Here is a 20,509-nt window from a genome sequence, read left to right as displayed (position 1 = left end):
TTACAGTGCTTTGTAAAAGTATGTACAGTGGACCAAGCAGCAGCTTCCAGAACACTTCTAGAATCAAACCCTTTTAAAATAGCCACAGAAGAAACCAAAGCCCTGCTAGAGTGGGCCTTTACCCTGAATGAAATATTTTTGTTATGGTGAGTACAGCAAAAACCAATAGCCTTAGACAACCATTTGGAAATGGTCTGTTTTGGCACAGGTTGTCCATTCTTCTTACCTTTGCAAGAAATGAACAATTGATCTGAAGATCTGAAAGATTTAGTTCTGCCAAGATAGTACCAGAGTTGTCCATGGACATTAAAGGCATGGAGTATCCTCTCTCCCTCACTTTTAGGATCATGAAAGAAAACGAGGAGATGGATAGCATGCCTTAAATTAAACACAGATACTACTTAAGGCATAACAGAAACTCTGCTCCTGTGCAAAATGAGATAAAGATGACTCACAATAAGATCTTTCAACTCAGATACCCTTCTTGTACTTGTCAGAGAAATCACAAAACAAGTTTTCTATATTAAGAACCTCAAGTCAGGCAGGTTAGCTGGTTCAGATGGAGCAAATGTTTATTTTCTCTACCACAAAATTAAGATCTCAAGGAGGAGCCACTGGTTTTCCTGGAGGCCTGTTATGCAAAACCCCTTTCAAAAACATTTTGACATGAGACTGCATTAAAACAGGAGGATCCATGGGTAGACATGCTTTTAATCACTGATAAATGAACCTTGACAGGGGAATAAGAAGTCCATAGGATAGACAACTAGCTCTGACTGGTGCTGGTTATGCTGTGGGCACCAACCAGAAAACCTTTTCTATTTGCTAATACATGATTTGCTAGTAGGAGACACCCTTGCCTCCATTAGTACCTATGACACATCCCCAATAAACAGGTGGCTAAAAGGAATTAAGACCCTATCATTCAGGCAGTCAGTTGAAGTTGATTGATGTTGGGGTGTATTAAATACCCCTATTCTTGTTTGAGTAGATCCATTTTGTGAGGAAGTTTGTGGTAACTGCCAGTGGCTATTTCCAGAAAAAGGGAGACCCACAGTTGCCTGCACTACAAGGGAGTCAACAAGATGATCTTGGGGATTTCTTCCGAGTCTTCAAAAGTACTCTGGATATTAGTGATATGGATAGAAAAGCATACAGAATTATTCCTGATCAAGGAAAAGAAAATCCTTTCCTTACATGAAGTCCTACAACAGAATCGTGTCAGTGGATTGTTCAGAGAAAGGCCAAAGAGATCTACATGAGGAACTCTACACAGATGGATCAAATCTTGGAAGACACTGTAAAAATAACCATGTTGTCTAGACATGCAAAAATGTGCACACCCTGTAGCCTGCAATGAGCTATAACTGGAGCTAGACACTTTCTGAGCAGTCTTGGTACTGTCGATAGTTCAAAGGGTAAGGCAGAGAACTGATAATGTGATCCAGACATACAAAACCTTAAGAAAAATCTGAAGACTGGATGAATAGAGATGCAATGCTAAGCATCTTTCAAGTCTAGTTTTACTGGGAAGCTTGAAAGAGGAAGAAGATGTAATAAGTTTGGGAGTAACATCATTTTGAATTTGGGCACTACCCCAAACAGGTTCAGGAAAGAAAGATCCAAAACTAATCTCCAAGCATTTTCTTTCTTTGGCACTAGGAACATCCTTGAAAAAAAAAACCTTGTCCACCTGGGCAGGAGAAACTGGTTCTATCAGTCCTTGGAAAAGCATATGATGAAGAACTAGTTGGAAACAAGAGAATCAGATTTAGAGGATGAGGAATGACTCCCTGTAAAGGTGGAATTTCCTCACACTGCCACCTGTAACCTTGATGACTGATTTTAAGAACTTATTTCTCTGAAACTATCTGCTGCTAAAGAGAAAAATGGAGATTCAGACTTTATTGAAAAAAAGGGGGCTATTGTAGAAGGGGTTCACAAGGTTCCTTCAACAGCCATTCAGATTTGTTGGACTGTCCTTGATTTTGGAACGTTTGAGACTTCTGTTTGTAACCCCTTATCATTTCTTCTTAAATGTACTTTTGCCTGTTTTTTTGTAGAGACTGTTTATTCTACCTTTTGCTAAAACTGGATGAAGAGACAGAAAATCCTTAGAAAATTTGGAAAGGAAGAGCTGAAAAAATTAGAGATTCCCTGGATCAGCTTGCCCCTTTCATTGCACTATTTAATCATCTTTGTAGCAGAGAGACCAAACACTAAATCTCTTTCCAAGCATGAATTTAAAATCTCATTTTTTTACATCATCTGGGAAGCTCTGAGAATGCAGCCATGCAATCCTCCTCAAAATAATACCATTGGCCATAGCCTTGGAAGAAGTATCAACAGGGTCATTCACACACTCTGTAAATGTGTCATGACCTGTGCAAGAGAAGAAACTTACGTTATTTGAAGCAGAGGTTTCCTCACAAGAAGAAACTGTGGATAAAATGTTCCCCATACTTTCACAATTAATCTGGAAAATCCTTCTGTAATAAATCATAGTATTTTCTGAGAGACTGAGAAACCTCAGTGTTCTCCCACTGAAAACACTGGAACATTCTAGCAATAGCCTTAGAGAAACAGAAAGTCCCAAAGGGAGAATCCAAAACTGAACTCTCCTCTCAATTTGAATCAGAAATTTGAGGAAAAATATGTATCTGTCTCTGCATCATCCTGTTCAGGTTCACAATCTTGACCCTCTTCATGAAAAGAGGTACCATCCTTCTTTTATCCGAAACTATTTTACAAGAAAGATCAATAGCCTGAATTAAACCCTGAGCCAGACTTAGTAAACTAATTTTATCCCAAAAAAAAGTGAGGAGGGGTAGATACATGCTTAGATTTCTGTTTCTTTTTGACAGGCAAAATGGGGCCAACCATGTTAACTAATGGCAACAGCAGCTTCCCCAGAGATAGGTGTAGCATTGTGACACAAGGAAACCTTTCCTGTTCTCTCTCCCATGAATGGAGTGACCCCCCCCCGTGCCCAGTGAGGAGACCCCAAAAGCCAAAGATGATGTGGTTAACTGTCAGTTCACAGTGACTATAGGTGCTACACCAGTGGGATACAGGGTAAAATATGAATAGTCAGAGGCATAACAAATGTTGAAAGCAGAGTCATCCACCTAAGGCTGAGGCATATTGTTAGCTGCTGTGATGGCAAAGACTGTTTGCTTATTTTTTTTTCTTTTTGTGGCTGGAAGTAGGACTAATAATGTGACCGGTAGACTGTTCCATGGTCAAGCCAAGAATGGTGCCTCTTTCTCAGGAAAGACATGCAACAAATGCTGGTAAAAAACAGTCAACAAAAGTTACTTTTTTGACAGAAAAACACAATAAAAAGCACGTTGAGCACTTTGCCAGCTAAACAAAGGTAAAATAAACACAGTTTCTCCACAGAAAAAAATGTTTTCAGTTACTTTACACCACTTTTAAACTGTAAGGATAAAAAAGGGTCTATATTGGATGATTAAACGTTTAAAAGTTCGAGTGTCATATGGTCGACACCATATAATCAAATTTTTAAAAGTTCGAACATCCAAAAAAAAACAATAAACACAAATAACTTACCTGAATGTTTTAAGCAGGGGGGGGCAAGCCCCCTGCAGCCCACACATGGGGGACTGTACCCCCCATGCCCCCCGCTCTTTAAATATACCAACTCTGAGATTGCACTACAGTGCAGAAATGGGAAATCTTCCCATTCTGCGCTGTATGGAGATCTCCGTTAAAACGTTCAAACTTTCAAAAGTTCGATCATATGGTGTCGACCATATGACACTCGAACTTTTGAAAGTTCGAGCATCCAATATAGACCCGGATAAAAAGAGTGCTCAGTTTAAAAGTACATTACAATCTCATGACAGCCCATTAAAACACAACACTCCTAGCTTTAAAATAACTTTTCTGAAGATGTAAGTGATAAAACAGGGCATTCCTGGACCCTGTTTTAATGAACCTTTTGCACATCCACAAAACAAACAGCATCAGAACTGCTGGATTAAATGAAACCTAAATTCTGCTTGTGACATAAATAGGATGTGTTGAAGAGACAGATATGTTTCTCACAGAATTCTTTTTTTCTGGAACAGGCCCCCCCATCTATGTGAAGCAGAGTTCCACCCTATCCCTTTTCAGAAATTCACCCCGATCTGGCTCCTATGTCTCTGATGGACAGAGGCAGTCAGTTAATCACTATATATAAATCAAATTTGTGTGTCATATTTGGGTTGCACAGCTAGGCTTATAAGGGCCCTAGCGGTCATTAGCCTAGTGTACACCTATGAACAGCAACACAAATAAGAAAATGGAAATTTTTTTTAACTTGAAGGGAACTTATCTGTCCAGCAAAGGAACAATAGAAGCTAACTATCGGTTCTAGAAAGCCTCAGAGGAGCGTAATCTTCAGCAATAGTAAAGCTCTAATGGGCTTAGCACCCAAACTTGTTTTTCAGTTAGCTAAGCTTGAGTTGCCTGATAGTTTGGGTAGATGGACGGTGCCCTGAAGCTTTGGAAGCTGGCCAGCTGTTCTATCCTTGGCAGGATATACCCCATATAGCTAAAGCTGTTGCAGCACTGATCAATATGATGAGCATCACACAATACAGGGAAAAGTGAAAATACCTTACCCTGATATTATCTGATCCTTTCATTAGCAGCACTTTGATATACATGTTTTTTTCAGTAACTTTGATTTGACTAACATACTTGAAAAGAGTGTGCTTTGAAAACACAGGATATAACCATAGATATCCTTCTCCTTTTGGCTGCTCCTGTTAGGGGATGCCACAGCAGATCACTGGTCTGCAGAGCTACTGGCAGTAGAATTTTATGGTGTTGAGTTGCCAGCCAGGAGCCCACCCTAATATACAAAAAAGGCGTAATCACACACACACAGACACAGACACACACACACATGCACAGACACACACACACACCCAGACACACACACACACACATATCAACAAATGACAACACAATGTCATCAACTCCAAACACAAAAAAAACACTTTCTATGCACAATATTGCCTATCCAGCATGCACATTATAGGGAAATAACAGAACTTCCTGGTATAGTTGGCGGTCCATCCTCCTGTGTTGTTAGGCCTAAGAGCAACCCTGGGTGGTCCATTATTAACATATAAAGTTCATCTTGTGAGATATTATTGCTTAAATAATTAGCATTAATCCAGAGTGCTGACTGGCTAACAGAATGTTCCAGTAGGAATATTCTGAATGTAGCTCTCAACAGAATGGATAAAGCCAATCAGCCTACTCATAAATAGATAGTCCTTGATATCTGGGACTTACAAAACTTATGTGCAAAACAAACTTCAAAAGATGTGAATTACAACTTACACTAGTAATTGTTCCACCCCACTGGAAGTATATGCTTAACTTTCTTTTTCAGTTAACTTAAATTATTTCACAAAAATGCTTCATTACTAAAACTTTATAGAAACTATCCCTGTCATGCACACCACTCCATACACACCAAAAAGCAAACACCACCTTGATGCACACCTTAAAGAAAGCAAAATAGTAATAACTTGAAATACTTCCTATTAACTGCTTACAAAAGGTCTGATATTATAAAAATGTTGAAAAGTTTTCCCAGTCTTAAAGACACAAAGTATGCATTTGCACAAAATCAGTATGCTCATAACTCAAATGTAGAAATAAAAATAAGAACATTATCATTAAAATATTATATAACAGCATAGATAGCTAGCAGATACATATGCATTTTGGTTTGGCTTCACCCCTCTTGTCCTGAGTGTTTGATACCTTGGGATTTGCACTTAGGCTAAAGCCTAGCCTGTGAGGAATAAATCCTACCATAGTGTTCATTTCTGCCAGGTATTAGTGTTACACTATCATATCAGATGTGTATCCCTATGAAACTGATCGTTAAACAACAAGGCTTAAATAAAAAGTGTATTAGTAGACATACATTTATATATAGCCAGACTGTTCTGTTTCATATTGTGTGTCAGTGGCTACACAAATATTTTGTAAATTTTGACAGATATGATTGGGATAATACATTGCACTTACCTGTGCAAATAAATAAAATTTCAGATTATGAATGTTATAGAAATAGCCCAACCCAAACAGAGCTGTAAAAAATCCACTGGACAACATTCCAAAAGTGAGATAATACCTAATGGGCAAACGTTCACCAATTATTCCACTGTGAAGACAAAAAGAAAAAAATGTACAACGTTTAGCAAAACTTTGACAATGACTGAAAACTGAATAGCATTTCAAAAAGGGACATTTCATTTAAATGACTGCTTGTAAAAACCAGAAATTATAACAGAATATTTAAAAATGTGATATTAATTTACAGAATTTGGTGCCCAGGAAAATCTGATCGGCAGAACCTATTTTCAGGGGAAAAGATCTCATAGTAAAGGGTTCAGTATATTTACAGATGGCTGAGTAAAGTAATCTGACTGACTGACTGAATACTACTTGTTCATCAGGCAAATGGACTGGTCTACTGACCTTTTTCATCCATGATCCATCTCAAAGAGAAGAAAACACATTAGAACTTACTAATCAGAATATAATGCACAGAATTAATAAAGGTAGAATTCAGTATACAAATTTCAATGCAGCTAGGGCAAGATTAAAAAGACTGAGTGCTCTGAGAGAAGAGCAATGAAAGATATTACAAACCAAGATATATGTAAAATACAGTGCAATCATATCTATATATAATACATAAACATATACTCCTATAACATGCTACAAATGTTTTATATGAGGTGTTATACTGCCTAACTTGGGGGTTGGTATAATGGTTATGGTGTTTACCTCACAGACACAAGGTAGAAGGTTTGATTCTTACCTTTGATGGAAACTGACTAGGCTTAAAATGGTCCAAAAGGGCACCTAGCCTAGTACTTATCTATGAACCTAACCATTGCCTGAGTAGGATTTGCAGGTAAATTCTACACAGACATGCTTAATTGCTACCATAACAATGGCTAGGTAACTTATCACCCCATATCATATGCAACAGAATACATTTGACCATTCTCTTAGTAGGATTTGCAGGTAAATTCTATAGAGAGATGCTTAATTGATACCATATCAATGGCTAGGTAACTTACCACCCCATATAATATGCAACAGAATACATTTAGGAATCTTTTGTAAGCTTCTTAAAGTGGCATTTTATACAGGATACTTTAAAATCTTACATATATAGGAAATGATACACTTGATATGAAATAAATGCAAAGAATGAAACAATGAGTTGATAGATGAACAAAGATATTGAGAAAAAAAGTGCAAAAAGGATAAAAATATTTTTAGATAATGTGAAAGCCATAAACAAATAACAGCAAATACTTCATAATAAAAATGAAATTATACTGGAGAAATGGAAACTTGGAAGCTTAATGCATATAATATTAATCTCAGACAATTACATAAATTGGACAAGAGGTCAACATATTAAATAAACCTAACCAATTTAGCACTATTAATTGTTTAAATACTACCAGAAATAAAAAAGATATAGAAAATATACTTAAGGAGCATAGAACATATTATGAAAACAAATCAATGAAAGAAATGAGATACCGCTAAAAATAAACACATATAATCCTTTGTGGACAATAGTATATATAACATTTAATTTCAGAATGCTAAAGAACTAGTGACAAAACAAATTCTTGGAGCAGAAGTTATGCAACAAGTAAAGAAATGAAAAGAAAAACATACTCCTGGAATATATGGATTAATTCTAGACATCTATAATTTTTTTCCAACTAAAGTTGTGCAATTAGTAACATATGTATACAATAAAGCTCAAGATAAAAATAATACGTTGAGATCCTGGAGATATTCCACAATACCACCAGTATTAAAAACAGTTAAAGATCCTACTCATTATGCATGTTTTGTCCTATTATACTATTAAATTTGGATTACAAGTTGCTTATTTTCACATACATTGATGGAATAAAAAATAAAATCTCAGACTTGATACATAAGAATCTAGTAAGATCCATTGTCATTAGATAATCCCAGTACAACATGAAAAGAATAATAACACTAATAGCCTGTGTAAGAAACAAGAATAAAGAAATGACAATTTTAAGTTTAGACACAGAAAAAGCTTTTGATACCAGAAACTGTGATTATTTATTCATGTTATCAAAAATGTTAATGTTCCCCAATCATTCATAAAACTATTGAAGACTCTTTATAATGATAATAAAGCTTATGTTGAATTAAGCTCTTATCTCTCAGAAGCAGTAAACTTTAAATGGGGCACTAACCAAGGAAGGTCACTGTCCACGCATTGTTCTATCCATGGAACCATTAGCTAACATTATAAGAAGTAATATAGATATAGTGTGGTTTAAAATAATCAATACACTTCAAAGATGTTACTCTTTGGAGACAATATTTTAACACTTATCGATATAGAAATTTCCTTTAAAGAACCGGGGATAAAATTAAAAACTTGAGTGATATTTCTGGACTGAAATGTAATACTAATAAAACAAAATATATTATTATGAACTCAAATGTAAACTATCCAAAAGTTTACAAAGAAAAATATAATATATAAATATTGATGAAAAAAGAAATTACTTAAGAGTAGCCCTAATATTAACTATAAAAAATAGAAATAAACTAATAAAATGATACAAAAACTAAATCAAATAACAGAAAGATGGAACAAAAACTTTCTGCATTTGAAGATAGATTATTACTTATTAAATGTATATCATTGCCAACAATTTTATATTTTATTCAAACAATTTTAACTCTCCCTAAAGCAGAGATTATGAAAATAGAAAGAATAATGCTAACCTTCATGTAGTGTTCTAGTAAGCCAAAAGTAGCTTACAAAAACATATTAAAACATGGAATAATGCAGGTATAGGATTTCCAGATATAGAAACTTGTTTTAAAATTATTATGTACTTGCTAAGCCATGAATGTAAGCTAACTAGGAAAAATACATTTACTGCTGTGTAATCTTAATAAATCCAAAAATAACCAGTAAAATGAAGAAGTGATATTCAACAAGTTTTGGTTATTAATATCAAATTACATTCAATACAGTATAACAATCTATTTGACTTAAATATCTACAAAATTCACTAAAGACTATTAAAAACTACATGTAAAACCTATTAACTTTTAAAAGTGGCTATTTACTACATTTCCATTGGGATTAAATATAGGTTTATTACAAAGAGAAAACAATGTTTGAGAGAAAATAAATTATTCTTGGAAAAAATTGAATGGAAGGAGTAAATGTTAAAATAACTCAGAAAATAATAGAGGAATATAGTATATCAAAGGAAGTTGGTTAACCTGTACAGTTCATAAGATAATTCATATTTAAAGAAACACAAAACATTTCAGAGTTCACCTTAAAAATACCCCAAATTATTAGACTACATAAATGAGATAACTTGTACAAGCAATAGTAATAATAAATCTCTACCCAGGATTCAATAAACTCTGTGTAGGCTTCACGCAGAGCCTACATGAGTTTACTTGTTAGAGCAGTGATGCGCAGCATATGGCAGTGCTCAATGCATATTAATGAGGTGCAGTGTGCCTCAGCTAGGTATTGTGGGGCTGGCAACAGTGTTGCCAGTCAGGAAACTGTGCAAGTGAATGCAGATATCAATTCCTTGTAAAACAGAGCACCTATGGTCCGCGGATTTGCATGGAATGCCACGATGACCACCAGGGCTTCACAGATAGCTGTGAATCTGTTAGTTCAACATATCTCCACAAAGGCCAACATAATGCAAGGACATTTAACCTGAAATAGAGACATAAGTGCCAAAGATGTTGCACAGATATGTGGTAGAATAAAACTCAAATATACCTATAATCCCCTTTGAGCAAGACATACATACAGACAAAGGCCCAAAATAGGGACAGATATTTAATATTGCACTTCCAAACTTAGAAAGTTGATAGAATAAATAGGTTGTATATTAGAATGAACTGCCTGAAGAGCATGAAGTTTGAAACTCAAATAAATGTCAGTCATCAATTTCTGACTTCACTTCACAATGAAATGCCAATGATTTGCCAGAAAGCAAAAATGTAATGAGAAAAAGATCACAAATATGAGACAAAATGTAGACATTCTGCTTAAATCAGGTCAGTTGATAGGTATGCACTCAAATGCATGTAATATTGAGTCACATCAGTGCAGAGATCATCCCAATGATATTGCTGAAAGCCACAAATTTGATATGGAAAACATATGGACATCTTGGGAATAGCTGGACAGTTGAAAGGTATGACTATGAAGTATATGGTCCAAACACAGTACAGGACAATGTACCTACAGTGCTAAGTATTGTGACATCCCATTCCTGGCATTCTGTACTGAAGCTGTATTAATGATCTGTAACAGGACATCACACTGCCATATAAAATGATCACTCAGAAGTGTGTTTATTGAATAGAAACACACAGATGAATTGTATGAATAAACACAGGGAAAGAGGACATGTGAAATTCCCTCATGCACAGCAAAGAAGGGCATGTCAATGGAGGATGGCTGTAGCAGCAACACCAAGCACATATCTATATAGTACAGTAAGGACTGTACATTAAAAATGTGCTGTCTGTGACTGTCACACAAGGTGACATAACAATGAGGAGGATGTCTATGTGAGATCAGCATCCTTACAGGAATAATGCAGAGGACATCTAGTAGAGATCTGACATACAAGTTGGTTAGGGTGCATATTGTGAAGCTGTGCAAACTGATATGCCTGAATATGAGTGCACTCTCAGCAGAGGTCTCCAGCAAGGCGGCCACAGGTAGAGGATCATGGACAACATTATAATAACCAACCACAATCATGGACAATATCAGAATAATATCACCACTAATTGCATTACTCTGATCTAACATATGTGATGTACAGTGATAAGAGAAGATGTGTAGGCATGTGCAAGTATCAAAATACTGGCAATCCATATCTTTAGAGAAGTAAATGTAAAATACTCACTTCTGCTCTGCTGCCTAGAAACCCATACACCAAGTTGACCTCAGTGAGAACAGAACCCCTACCTAAGAACACGGACTACAGAACAGAGTACTTTATGCAAGTGACATGACACAAGTCGGATTTATACAGAAGTGCAAGTGAACGTATAGTAGATGACATCAGCAGGTCATGTTGGAGACAAGGAGTTGGGAGGCCTGCATGAAATGAATGTGTAGGCATGTGCAAGTATCAAAATACTGGCAATCCTTTCCAGTGGAGAAGTTACTGTAGGATACACACTTCTGCTCTGCTGTCTAGACACACACACACCAAGTCGGCTGCTGTGAGAACAGAACACCTACTTAAGTATACATACTACATAACCCAGTACTTTATGCAAGCACCACGGCACAAGTCTGATTTATATAGGAGTGCAGGTGAACTTATAGTAGATGACATCAGCATGCCATAAGGGAGACAAGGGGTTCGGAGGCCTGCATGAAATGGATGTGTAGGTATGTATAAGTATCAAAGTACTGGCAATCCATGTCACTGGAGAAGTAATTGTAGGATACACATACCAAGTCAACTGCAGTGAGACCAGAACCCCTACCTAAGTCCACAGACTACAGAACCAAGTACTTTATGCAAGCACCATAGCACAAGACTGACTAATACAAGAGTGCAGGTGAAGTTATAGTAGATGACATCAGCAGGCCATGTGAGGAATAACAGGATAGCTTCACAGGTTCATATGAGGCCACAAGCCTAATGTTTATAGGGTGTTTAGAAGACTAGCTGTGTAAAAACACAAGTACCCTTATTGAGCATACGTGAATGGGCATTTTTAGCAGACTGAGTTTGTGAACAGCACCAAATGGCCCTGTCCACAAGGGACATAGGTGCCAGCCCAGAGGTGAATTTACAATCACTCAATCAGTACTCAAGGTTGCACTTGAACAGGGCCATTGAGGAACACTGCTTCATAGGCAGTGGGAGCCTATTACAGAGGAGTGTGAATCATTGTGGGATATATCTGTCTCCCTAGCATATTCTGTTTATGTCACAGGCTAGGTTTAGAACTCTGGGGAAAATTATTCTTGTCCCACTTAAATTGCAGATGCCCATCATTTCCCATTTCCAGAAGGGCAGGGTCTGAGATTGCTCTGCAGGGCAGGCATAAGTAACCTCTCAGCGGCCTGTGTGATACTGAGTGCAGTGACAGGTATGTCAGTCATTCCATGTATGTTATGTTACGAGGCCTGGGATTCTCCCAGGCACAACCCTGTGTTTTCTCCAATTGATGCAGGTGTCTGCTGAGGTACAAACAGATGTGAGCATTGTACTCCGTTATTGGTGTGATAAGGGTAGAGTACAGCAGAGGTATGACTACCCTGGTCTTGGATGTGATGTCCATATGTATGATGTGCACAATGCAGATAGTGTGTGTCACCACTATGGACACATAGTGATGAAAGTGTAGATTGCTATCAACATGTGTTCCCAAGTCTCACAACACTATGTTTGAACTTAGTGGGTTCTATATATATCATAAATAGCAGGGGTATGTCATTGAAAAGGGGACAATAAATCATTATATGCTTTAAGGTTCAGTCCATTTTCTGGCATCAATCATTAGTCTGTGTCAGCCCCTTCTGTAGTAGGTGACCATCATTGAGGGACTCTTTATGACCATCTCCAGTTAACAGTCATCTGCAAACTTAGTAAACCACATGAAATCTACTGTTGCCTGTGCTTCAGAGAAGTATTTTCCAAACATTTGAGGGCCCAGCACAAATCTTTGTGGTATTCCACTGGTGAGCAGGATAGTGGTAGAGGTGCAGTCCCCAACTATGACAGTGCATGTTCTGTCATTGAGCTAGTTGGTTATCCATCCAGTACTGTATGGCCTAATTCCCAGAATGCAGATCTTCACTATGGAATGGAGGGTAGTGTCAAAGGCCTTGGATAACTCAACATAGGTGTTATGTCCTGTTATCCCTCATCCAGATATTTGGAGTCAGTATCCAAGAAGTCCACAAGGGTCAGTAAGCAAGATTTACCCTTGACTAAAACAAAATGGGTAGGGTCAAGTGTGCTGTAGGTCACCTATGTCCCTGTGGATATGGTCCATGCTGATTCCTGCACTAGCCTTGCAGATAAGGCTTTTTAGGCAAATGGGTCAATAGTTGTAGTTCTACATGCTACCAGATTACTGTGCATTGCATAGCACACAGCATTTGATATTACATTTTGTAGTGTGGTTGATATATGTGTGGAAAAAATATTGAGACCCAAGGGTTGCAGAGCTTGAGGGGTGCAAACAGATGGAACTATTGTAAATCTGTGATATACTGTTACATAGGACCCTCAGTTTGCAATATTTCTACATGTCATACACAGGAAATGGACAGTAAACAGCAGTAATACAGCACAATACAAATATTTCCATAGAGTGGCAGGTTTACATGATGGTTAGCAAGGTGCATACACATGCATGATACACGTTTGCCCATAGGTAAGCAGTGCACAAATACAAACCACATTCCTAAAGCATGACACTTGGTATTTAGTCTATGAAATATACCTGCTGCTTCACTGACTCTGTGGCAACATGTATTAATGCATTGATACATTCATTTTTTTGGGCCAGATGGTACTGAGTTTGAATACAGGTGTATCTAATACTTTAAAATACTTTTCATTACAAGGTGATAATACAATGGCATGACTCTTTTACATGAGTTGTGTTGCTTTTTGTTGGCATGGCGTAGCAGAGTTAAGCAGCACTAAGCTGAGGTAACCGGAGCATTTTGCTGCCACTCACCGTTGCTGCACACTGGTGCATGATGTGCACACCTCCTTGCAAACATGGATCTCAAAAAGTGAAGGGATCTATTGCTTTTTCAGCTACTTGTTTGTGTTCTATGAGATTCTATTTTTTGACCAGATTAAAGGTGTTAAAATGGGGTAGATATGAAAGTGGTGAAATGGGGAGCAAACATTGGGAAGAACAAAGTCTGACAGTTAGTACTGAGTCTCTGGAATACACCTGCTACTTTGACTCTGTAGCAGCATGTGTTCATGCAGTTAATGCAGTGATATATTCCTTTTTGGCATTGGTGTGTGATGTGTACCATCATGCAATAATGCATTAAAGAAAAGAAATGGAGAAGACAAGGCATGATGAAATGAGGAGCAAGCAGGGGGAGAACAAAGGGAAAGCAGTGCAGGAATGTGCATGAGGGAGGTAGGAATGAATTAGCTATCCATTTCTTTAACAGTGTAAAGTGAATGTATGTACAAAATATTAACTGAATTTGGACTGTTGTGTTGTGTAACCAATTGGACCGAATCTAGTGTGTCAAGAAGACACGTGCAAAATGGAGAGCTATGTATGGGACTTTTTTTTTTTTTGAGACAGAGAGAAATGTTGGAGAAGGGACGAGGTATGTCTGGGTCAGGTAAGTTGGGTAGGCAAGGAAGCAATTGCAAGTGGTCAAAACAAACACGACAAGAGACAAGGACGGTGGTGGACACAAAAGACTGGGGTCACCATGATTGGGTTGAAGGTGGAGACATCCAGAACCCATGGTTGTCAAGGTGGTTGACGGTGAGAATCGAGTCCTCAGCCACTGGACTGTCATCACTTTCATCTCATTCCGCTGCTGGCTGCAGTACTTGATATCTCCTTCTCCTCCTACTATTACTGTGTAAAATGAGGGAGAGCAGCCTCTCCGGACAGCATAGGTGTGCACCAACAGTGCGGGGCACAACCCTATGCACTATCCCTGGCATCTCAGTGTGGGTGATAAAATCACCACCTTCGCTACTGCTCCAGGAAGGTACTGCAGGAGTGGACTCCAGGGCAGGACTACCTGAGGAGGCAGGTAGTGCAGGGGAACAGGCACGTATGGTATATAGTTATTTAGTAGTTAAATAAGCAAATGATTTTATGTAAAAAATTGCTGCATTATAATCTTACAAAATAAATTGCAAACAGCACCATGAATTGCACTGTCACATTACTTCTAAATACGTATAATGTTTGCTTTTTGTGACTTTTAAGGCTAAAACCAATAAAAAAAAATTAAAAAGTAGTCAGGAACAGAGATACTGCAATCTTGAAAATGGTCAGAAGTAAAAGATTTCTTAGCAACCTAACATTATTCAGAAGGTAAGATTATAAGCCATTCAGACTCAAATACAAAGCATTATTGTATAGTTATGACCACAAACTCTGATTCATTACACCAGAAAGATCAATTGATAATGGAATAAAATGATGATTTTTCCCTTTGAAGTGAACTATTTGCAATTACAGAAGGTTCACAAATTATTTGTTCCTGATTTATGAAAGAGTAACCATATCTGAGCTGAAGGGTAAACACTGGCCAGTCACATATTTTACATGCAAGTACAGCAAGAAACCAGGTTGGTATTTGCCTGGGAAAATCTATGTTAGTTAGGTTTGAGAATGAAAGTAATTAAAACTTCTTGCATCAAAGAAGCCAAATGACTTGCCATTATTGGAACCAGAAATTATGCTGTCATAAGCTTAATGAATGGAGAACCCAGGCACTGTTAGACAACAGCGGTAAGGCATTCAGAGTTTTTTCACTCATGTACAATAGTTATTTGCTAATTCATAAGAGAAAACGGCATCCTTAAGCATGGATATTGTTTCAAATGAAAGTATGCTTACTGTACAAAATTAGAGAACTAGATAAGCATCCAGACAGAAAAAGTATATGATTTGCTAACAACTCTGAGGTAGGAAAATTAAACAGATAAGAAGGAAGTCATAATTTGCTGCCTCTTTCCTATTTGAAGATCTGCATTTTAGATTTTCTTGAAAACTCAGTCATTAGTTCATCAACATCTTGAACTATGGGGATCTAGTCCAATATAATTTTAGGATGTGAAATTATAGCCTGCTGTTTATCCCTTTAATAAATAGCAAGGATGCAGATTTCTTCTACTGAGATATGACAAAATCTAATGATATGCCGTTTGTCTCATGACTTCTTCTTCTTTCGGCTTTTCCCGGTTAGGGGTCGCCACAGTGGATCACCTGTCCGCTCATGATTGGCATTGGAGTTTTACAGTGTCGAGTTGCCAGCCCAGCACCCAACCTTCCACAGAAGGCACACACACACGCATTAACACCTAGGGCCAATTTAGAGTGTCCAATCCACTTGCAGAATGTCTTTGGGATGTGGGAGGAAACCTGAGCACCTGGAGGAAACCCATACGACCACAGAGAGGACATGCAGACTCCGCACAGAAGGCACCCCAGCCGAGGATTGAACCAGAGAACCTCTTGCTGTGAGGCGACAATGCTAACCACTGCACCACCGTGGCCGCCCACATTTGTCTCATGACAAATGGGTGGAATTTGTCAGTCATCCATTCATTCTCTGATTACTAGACCAATCCAAATGAGGGTCATGAGGGAGCCAAATTCACATATAGACTCCCATACAAATGACACTCATACATCTATGGGCAGTTTCGAGAATCCTTAACTCACCTTCAGCATGTCCTTGGGGTATGAGAAGAAACCAAAGCACCCAGAAAATCCCCACCTGGACACAGACAGGGCATGCAAGGTCCACAGAGAAGGCATCCTAGCCAAGAACGGAAATATATATTTTTAATATGATTATGTACATCTGAATCAAAAGACCAACATTCAGCATTTGTTTTTATGGTGGAGATCAAAGAAGTCTATCTTAGCTCATGCAAGTGTATTTATGGCCACTTCCATTTTGCTGTGGGATGGAGTTTTTTTTTTAGCAAACCCTGAATACAAGCTAGAAGCATATTTAAGTTTTTGATCCACAGTATGGTTCCAATGGAAAGACTACAGAAGGGTTAGCCTCATCTTTTAAGTGACATCTAGCCTCATATGGAACTATGTAAGTAAACAGTACATGGTAAGAAAAAAAATTGGAGCTCAAATCTAAAAACAAAGTACACAAATACAACCCCCAACCACCACATACACAATTTCAGGAAAGGGCACACAAGTGTAATACTTTACAATATTCTGTTAGCTAAAGACAGATCTTATGTCAAAAAGTAGATTAAAGTAAATAACATGTCAAATAAGAAAGTGAACTATGTTGCAGCAGGAATGAAGAAGGTTTATTTAAAGCCGAAAAGGAATCGCAGTCATCACAGGTGAAATGACAAGAGTAAAAAAAAATGGTACTTTGCCACAAATTACCGGCGGCCTGAGATCGGACACTGAGCAACCACCAAAAATCCTATTACACTTTGATGGAAGAAGAGACCATCTTAGGTTTCAATAAATCATAATAGAAATTTCACTATATTTGTTCAAAATACATATACACACCAAGTCCTTTTCAAGCCAGAATTGGGCAACTACTTGTGTGGTTTGTGATTTTAAGCACAGTAGTTTTCTTCACTTAAATATTTAACTCTCAAATATCTAATGACAAAAAATACAACGAGGATGAGGCACAGTACAAAACCTGCAGGACAAATAAATATCATGACTAGCACAGATCTCTTGGATAACTGTAATAAACTGGCTTGTCAACAACTGAATAAGATGTGCATAAATTCAGATGTTTTAGAAGGTATATACAAAAACAGTGACTTTAAAATGTCAGAAAAACAAGTTATATACTTACCATAATGATAGATCCTTTCATTCTAGTCCATCCAATATGACATATGGGGCCTCGAGTTCCAGCTGAGATCTCTTACAGATGATTTTCTCTTTTTTTTACCATAATGACCTACTCTTCCCTAAATAATTCAGATTATATAGTACAAATAAAATCCTTAATCTATAGCAAGACATGCTTAACTACCTATAAAACTATATAATCTAACTAACTAATCTATACCAACAAACAAATTGCAATTACGTCACGAGAGGAAAGACTGGATAAAGTTCTAATTATAGAGCAAACAACTATAAAAGCTGGGAAAAAAAACTCTCTGAACAATAAACTTCTAAATACTGAATGGCCACAGCTGAAAATAGTTACTTTTTCATGAATGATTGCACCAATAGGAGGCACAGCGCTTTTGTGGTAAGATCTGTGATGCTTTCCCAAGAGGCAGCAAATGAGATCTGAGTTGCTTAGGGAGGAGTACAGCATTATGTGTAACAAAAAAAAAAAAGTTAGGAAGGGCTTAAAGTTAGAGCACTAAATCAGCCAGATTGGATCCAAGCTGGGGCTTGAGGACCACTGTGTCGGACTGGATGGGCTGAATGAATAGGATCTGAAATTTTGCATTAAAATCATAAAAATCATCCTCATGAAATCCAGTAAATTCCAAAAGAATAATAAATGAAGAGTATCACTCAATATAAGGCAGGACTACCTTATAGAACTGTGCAGATTACTTTATAAAACTATCCAGTATAATTAAAATGAGAAATTAGCATATGGTATTGTCTCCACAGATCCCCAACTACTCAAAATATTTTGCACTACAGTGGACACCATGGATGCTTCTGTTAAGAATGTATCTGCTTGATTGTAACAGGGGAAGCAAAAAAAGGGTGTGGAAGATCAAACCTGATTAATAGCAACAAAAGAAGATGAAATTAAGACAAGAAAGAAAGGAGATAACACAACAGAAAGGGGATTGTAATTATTAAAAGGATTATACTGATATGCAAGACTTTAAGAATGCATTTGTCTTCTGCTGATAGTCACATATAAGGCAACTGTGACACGCCTTATGGAGAGCGGAGACAAAAGATCATTCTGCTCAACTATATCACTATTTTAGACAGCCACTTTTGAATCCACAAAAACCACTAGCGTGAGATCCACCTTGCTGAATCTTTGCAAATCACTACGCTACACCTTTAAGAAATGGGGAACCCAATGTCTTCCTGTTTTGTGCAAAAATGTCTTCAGACTACTGGGGGAAGGTTATAAGCGGTCTTAGTTTATCTGATATAGCCAGAGCATGAAACAACCCAGAAGAAACCTGTAGTAGGGACGGTGCAGGTGTTTGAGCTTCCCAGATGATTAGTTCTCCCAGCAGCTGTACAATGACACTCATCCCGCTATTTTCTACATATGAAAAGGTCTTCTGATGAATAATTTCTTAATGTCACCAATAGATCCATGTTTTGAAGAAATACCTATGGGGAAATATATTAATCTGCCAAAGAAAAGGGTCATGTTTGCTGATTATTTCAGTAGTTTTTCTAAGTAGACTAAAACAGCGTACAGATAATAAGAGGTCTAGGGGAACCTGGATGTTTTATCATTTAACCTGATGAGTCATTTCTATATCAAAAAGGGAGATTATGTTACCTACTTGTATGGGGAATCTGTCTATCACAAAAAGGTCATTAAGAGCACCTTTAGTATTTTCTAGGACACAAAAGATATGGATACTCAGACTATGCTTTTGTTCAGACTATGCTTATGTTCAGTGTAGTAACATAAGGTGTCCATTTTAGCTTTGCATTCCAGAAGTTCACCTGGATCACAGCTGAATCTACTCTGCTCTACTAAATGAAATTTGTTACTAAAGTAAGAATACATCAAATTGATTTAATCTGAACATCCCTCTGTTGTAGACACCTTGGAAAAGTGTGGCTAGTCTTAAAAAGAACCATTGGGTCAAAAGCCTAATATTCTGTTTGAGGGTTGATATAATGGTTAAGGTGCTTGACTCACAGACACAAGGTAGAGTGTTTGAATCTCACCTTTGGAAGGGAAATTGGCTAGGCTTAGATTGGCCCATTAAGGCAGCTAGCCTAGTAATTAGCTATGAACTATGAAACATCCAACTGTTTATCTCGGGCTGAGATACTGGTATTGCAGTCTCTGCATATGATGAGGTATTTTGAGCATCTATTAAATCATTAGGCAGTAATAATTATGTAACTACTTGCGCTTCAGCTGTTAAAGAGTTAGCATGTTACTTCTCGCAAAGACTAAAAGAATGCAGTCAGTCTAAGTTTTACCAAAAGAATGCAAGTTATGAGGAAACACATTTTTCACTAGACAGCAAAGGATCTATATATAACTACAAATGAAGGTAATATAGAACTAAACTGATTCCACTGGATGAGCTAACTAAGGAGGGTGAGGGTGACTGATGCTGTCTTGTATATCCTAGAAGAGACAAGTGGCTCAAGTCCACTGTTATATTGCCACCAATCAGCAACTAGCTTATAAAATAGGGATATGTGTTTGGCACTGCCAAGCAGCACACACGTGCTGCCGTCAACATTGTGCATGTACACAAAAACATGCTTTCACTTTTAGGTATGGCACTGCAAGCCCTTACTTTGGCAGGCATACAGTATATGATATCCCAGCAAAGGCATGTGACTGGATGTCATACCTTCTATTGTATTTATGGTGACCGAGTGCTGCCTCATTGAGTGTGTATGTGTTCATAGGCAACATATGCACAAACATGATCAAGTCAAAGTAAACTTTATTGTCATTTAGAACTACACACGTGTAGCCTAAACAAAATTTTGTGCATCA

At 37.5% G+C, this 20,509-nt stretch overlaps 1 protein-coding gene across 3 annotated transcripts in view; it reads right to left on the bottom strand.

The window, feature by feature from the left end:
• SLC37A1 (solute carrier family 37 member 1) overlaps window positions 1–20,509 on the bottom strand; it is an 815,749-nt gene that overhangs the window by 405,998 nt on the left and 389,242 nt on the right. For all 3 annotated transcript variants that reach the window (XM_044072224.1, XM_044072226.1, XM_044072225.1), the window contains exon 6: window positions 6,061–6,196. In XM_044072224.1, coding sequence (XP_043928159.1) covers window positions 6,061–6,196 — 136 coding nt within the window. The remainder of the gene's footprint in view (window positions 1–6,060; window positions 6,197–20,509) is intronic.

The sequence above is a fragment of the Protopterus annectens genome, chromosome 5.part0, assembly GCF_019279795.1.
Source record: "Protopterus annectens isolate FY-2018-M chromosome 5.part0, PAN1.0, whole genome shotgun sequence".
In the NCBI taxonomy this organism is placed as follows: domain Eukaryota; kingdom Metazoa; phylum Chordata; order Ceratodontiformes; family Protopteridae; genus Protopterus; species Protopterus annectens.
The sequence above is the reverse complement of the archived record's forward strand: the minus strand, read 5'-3'. Positions and strand labels throughout refer to the sequence as shown.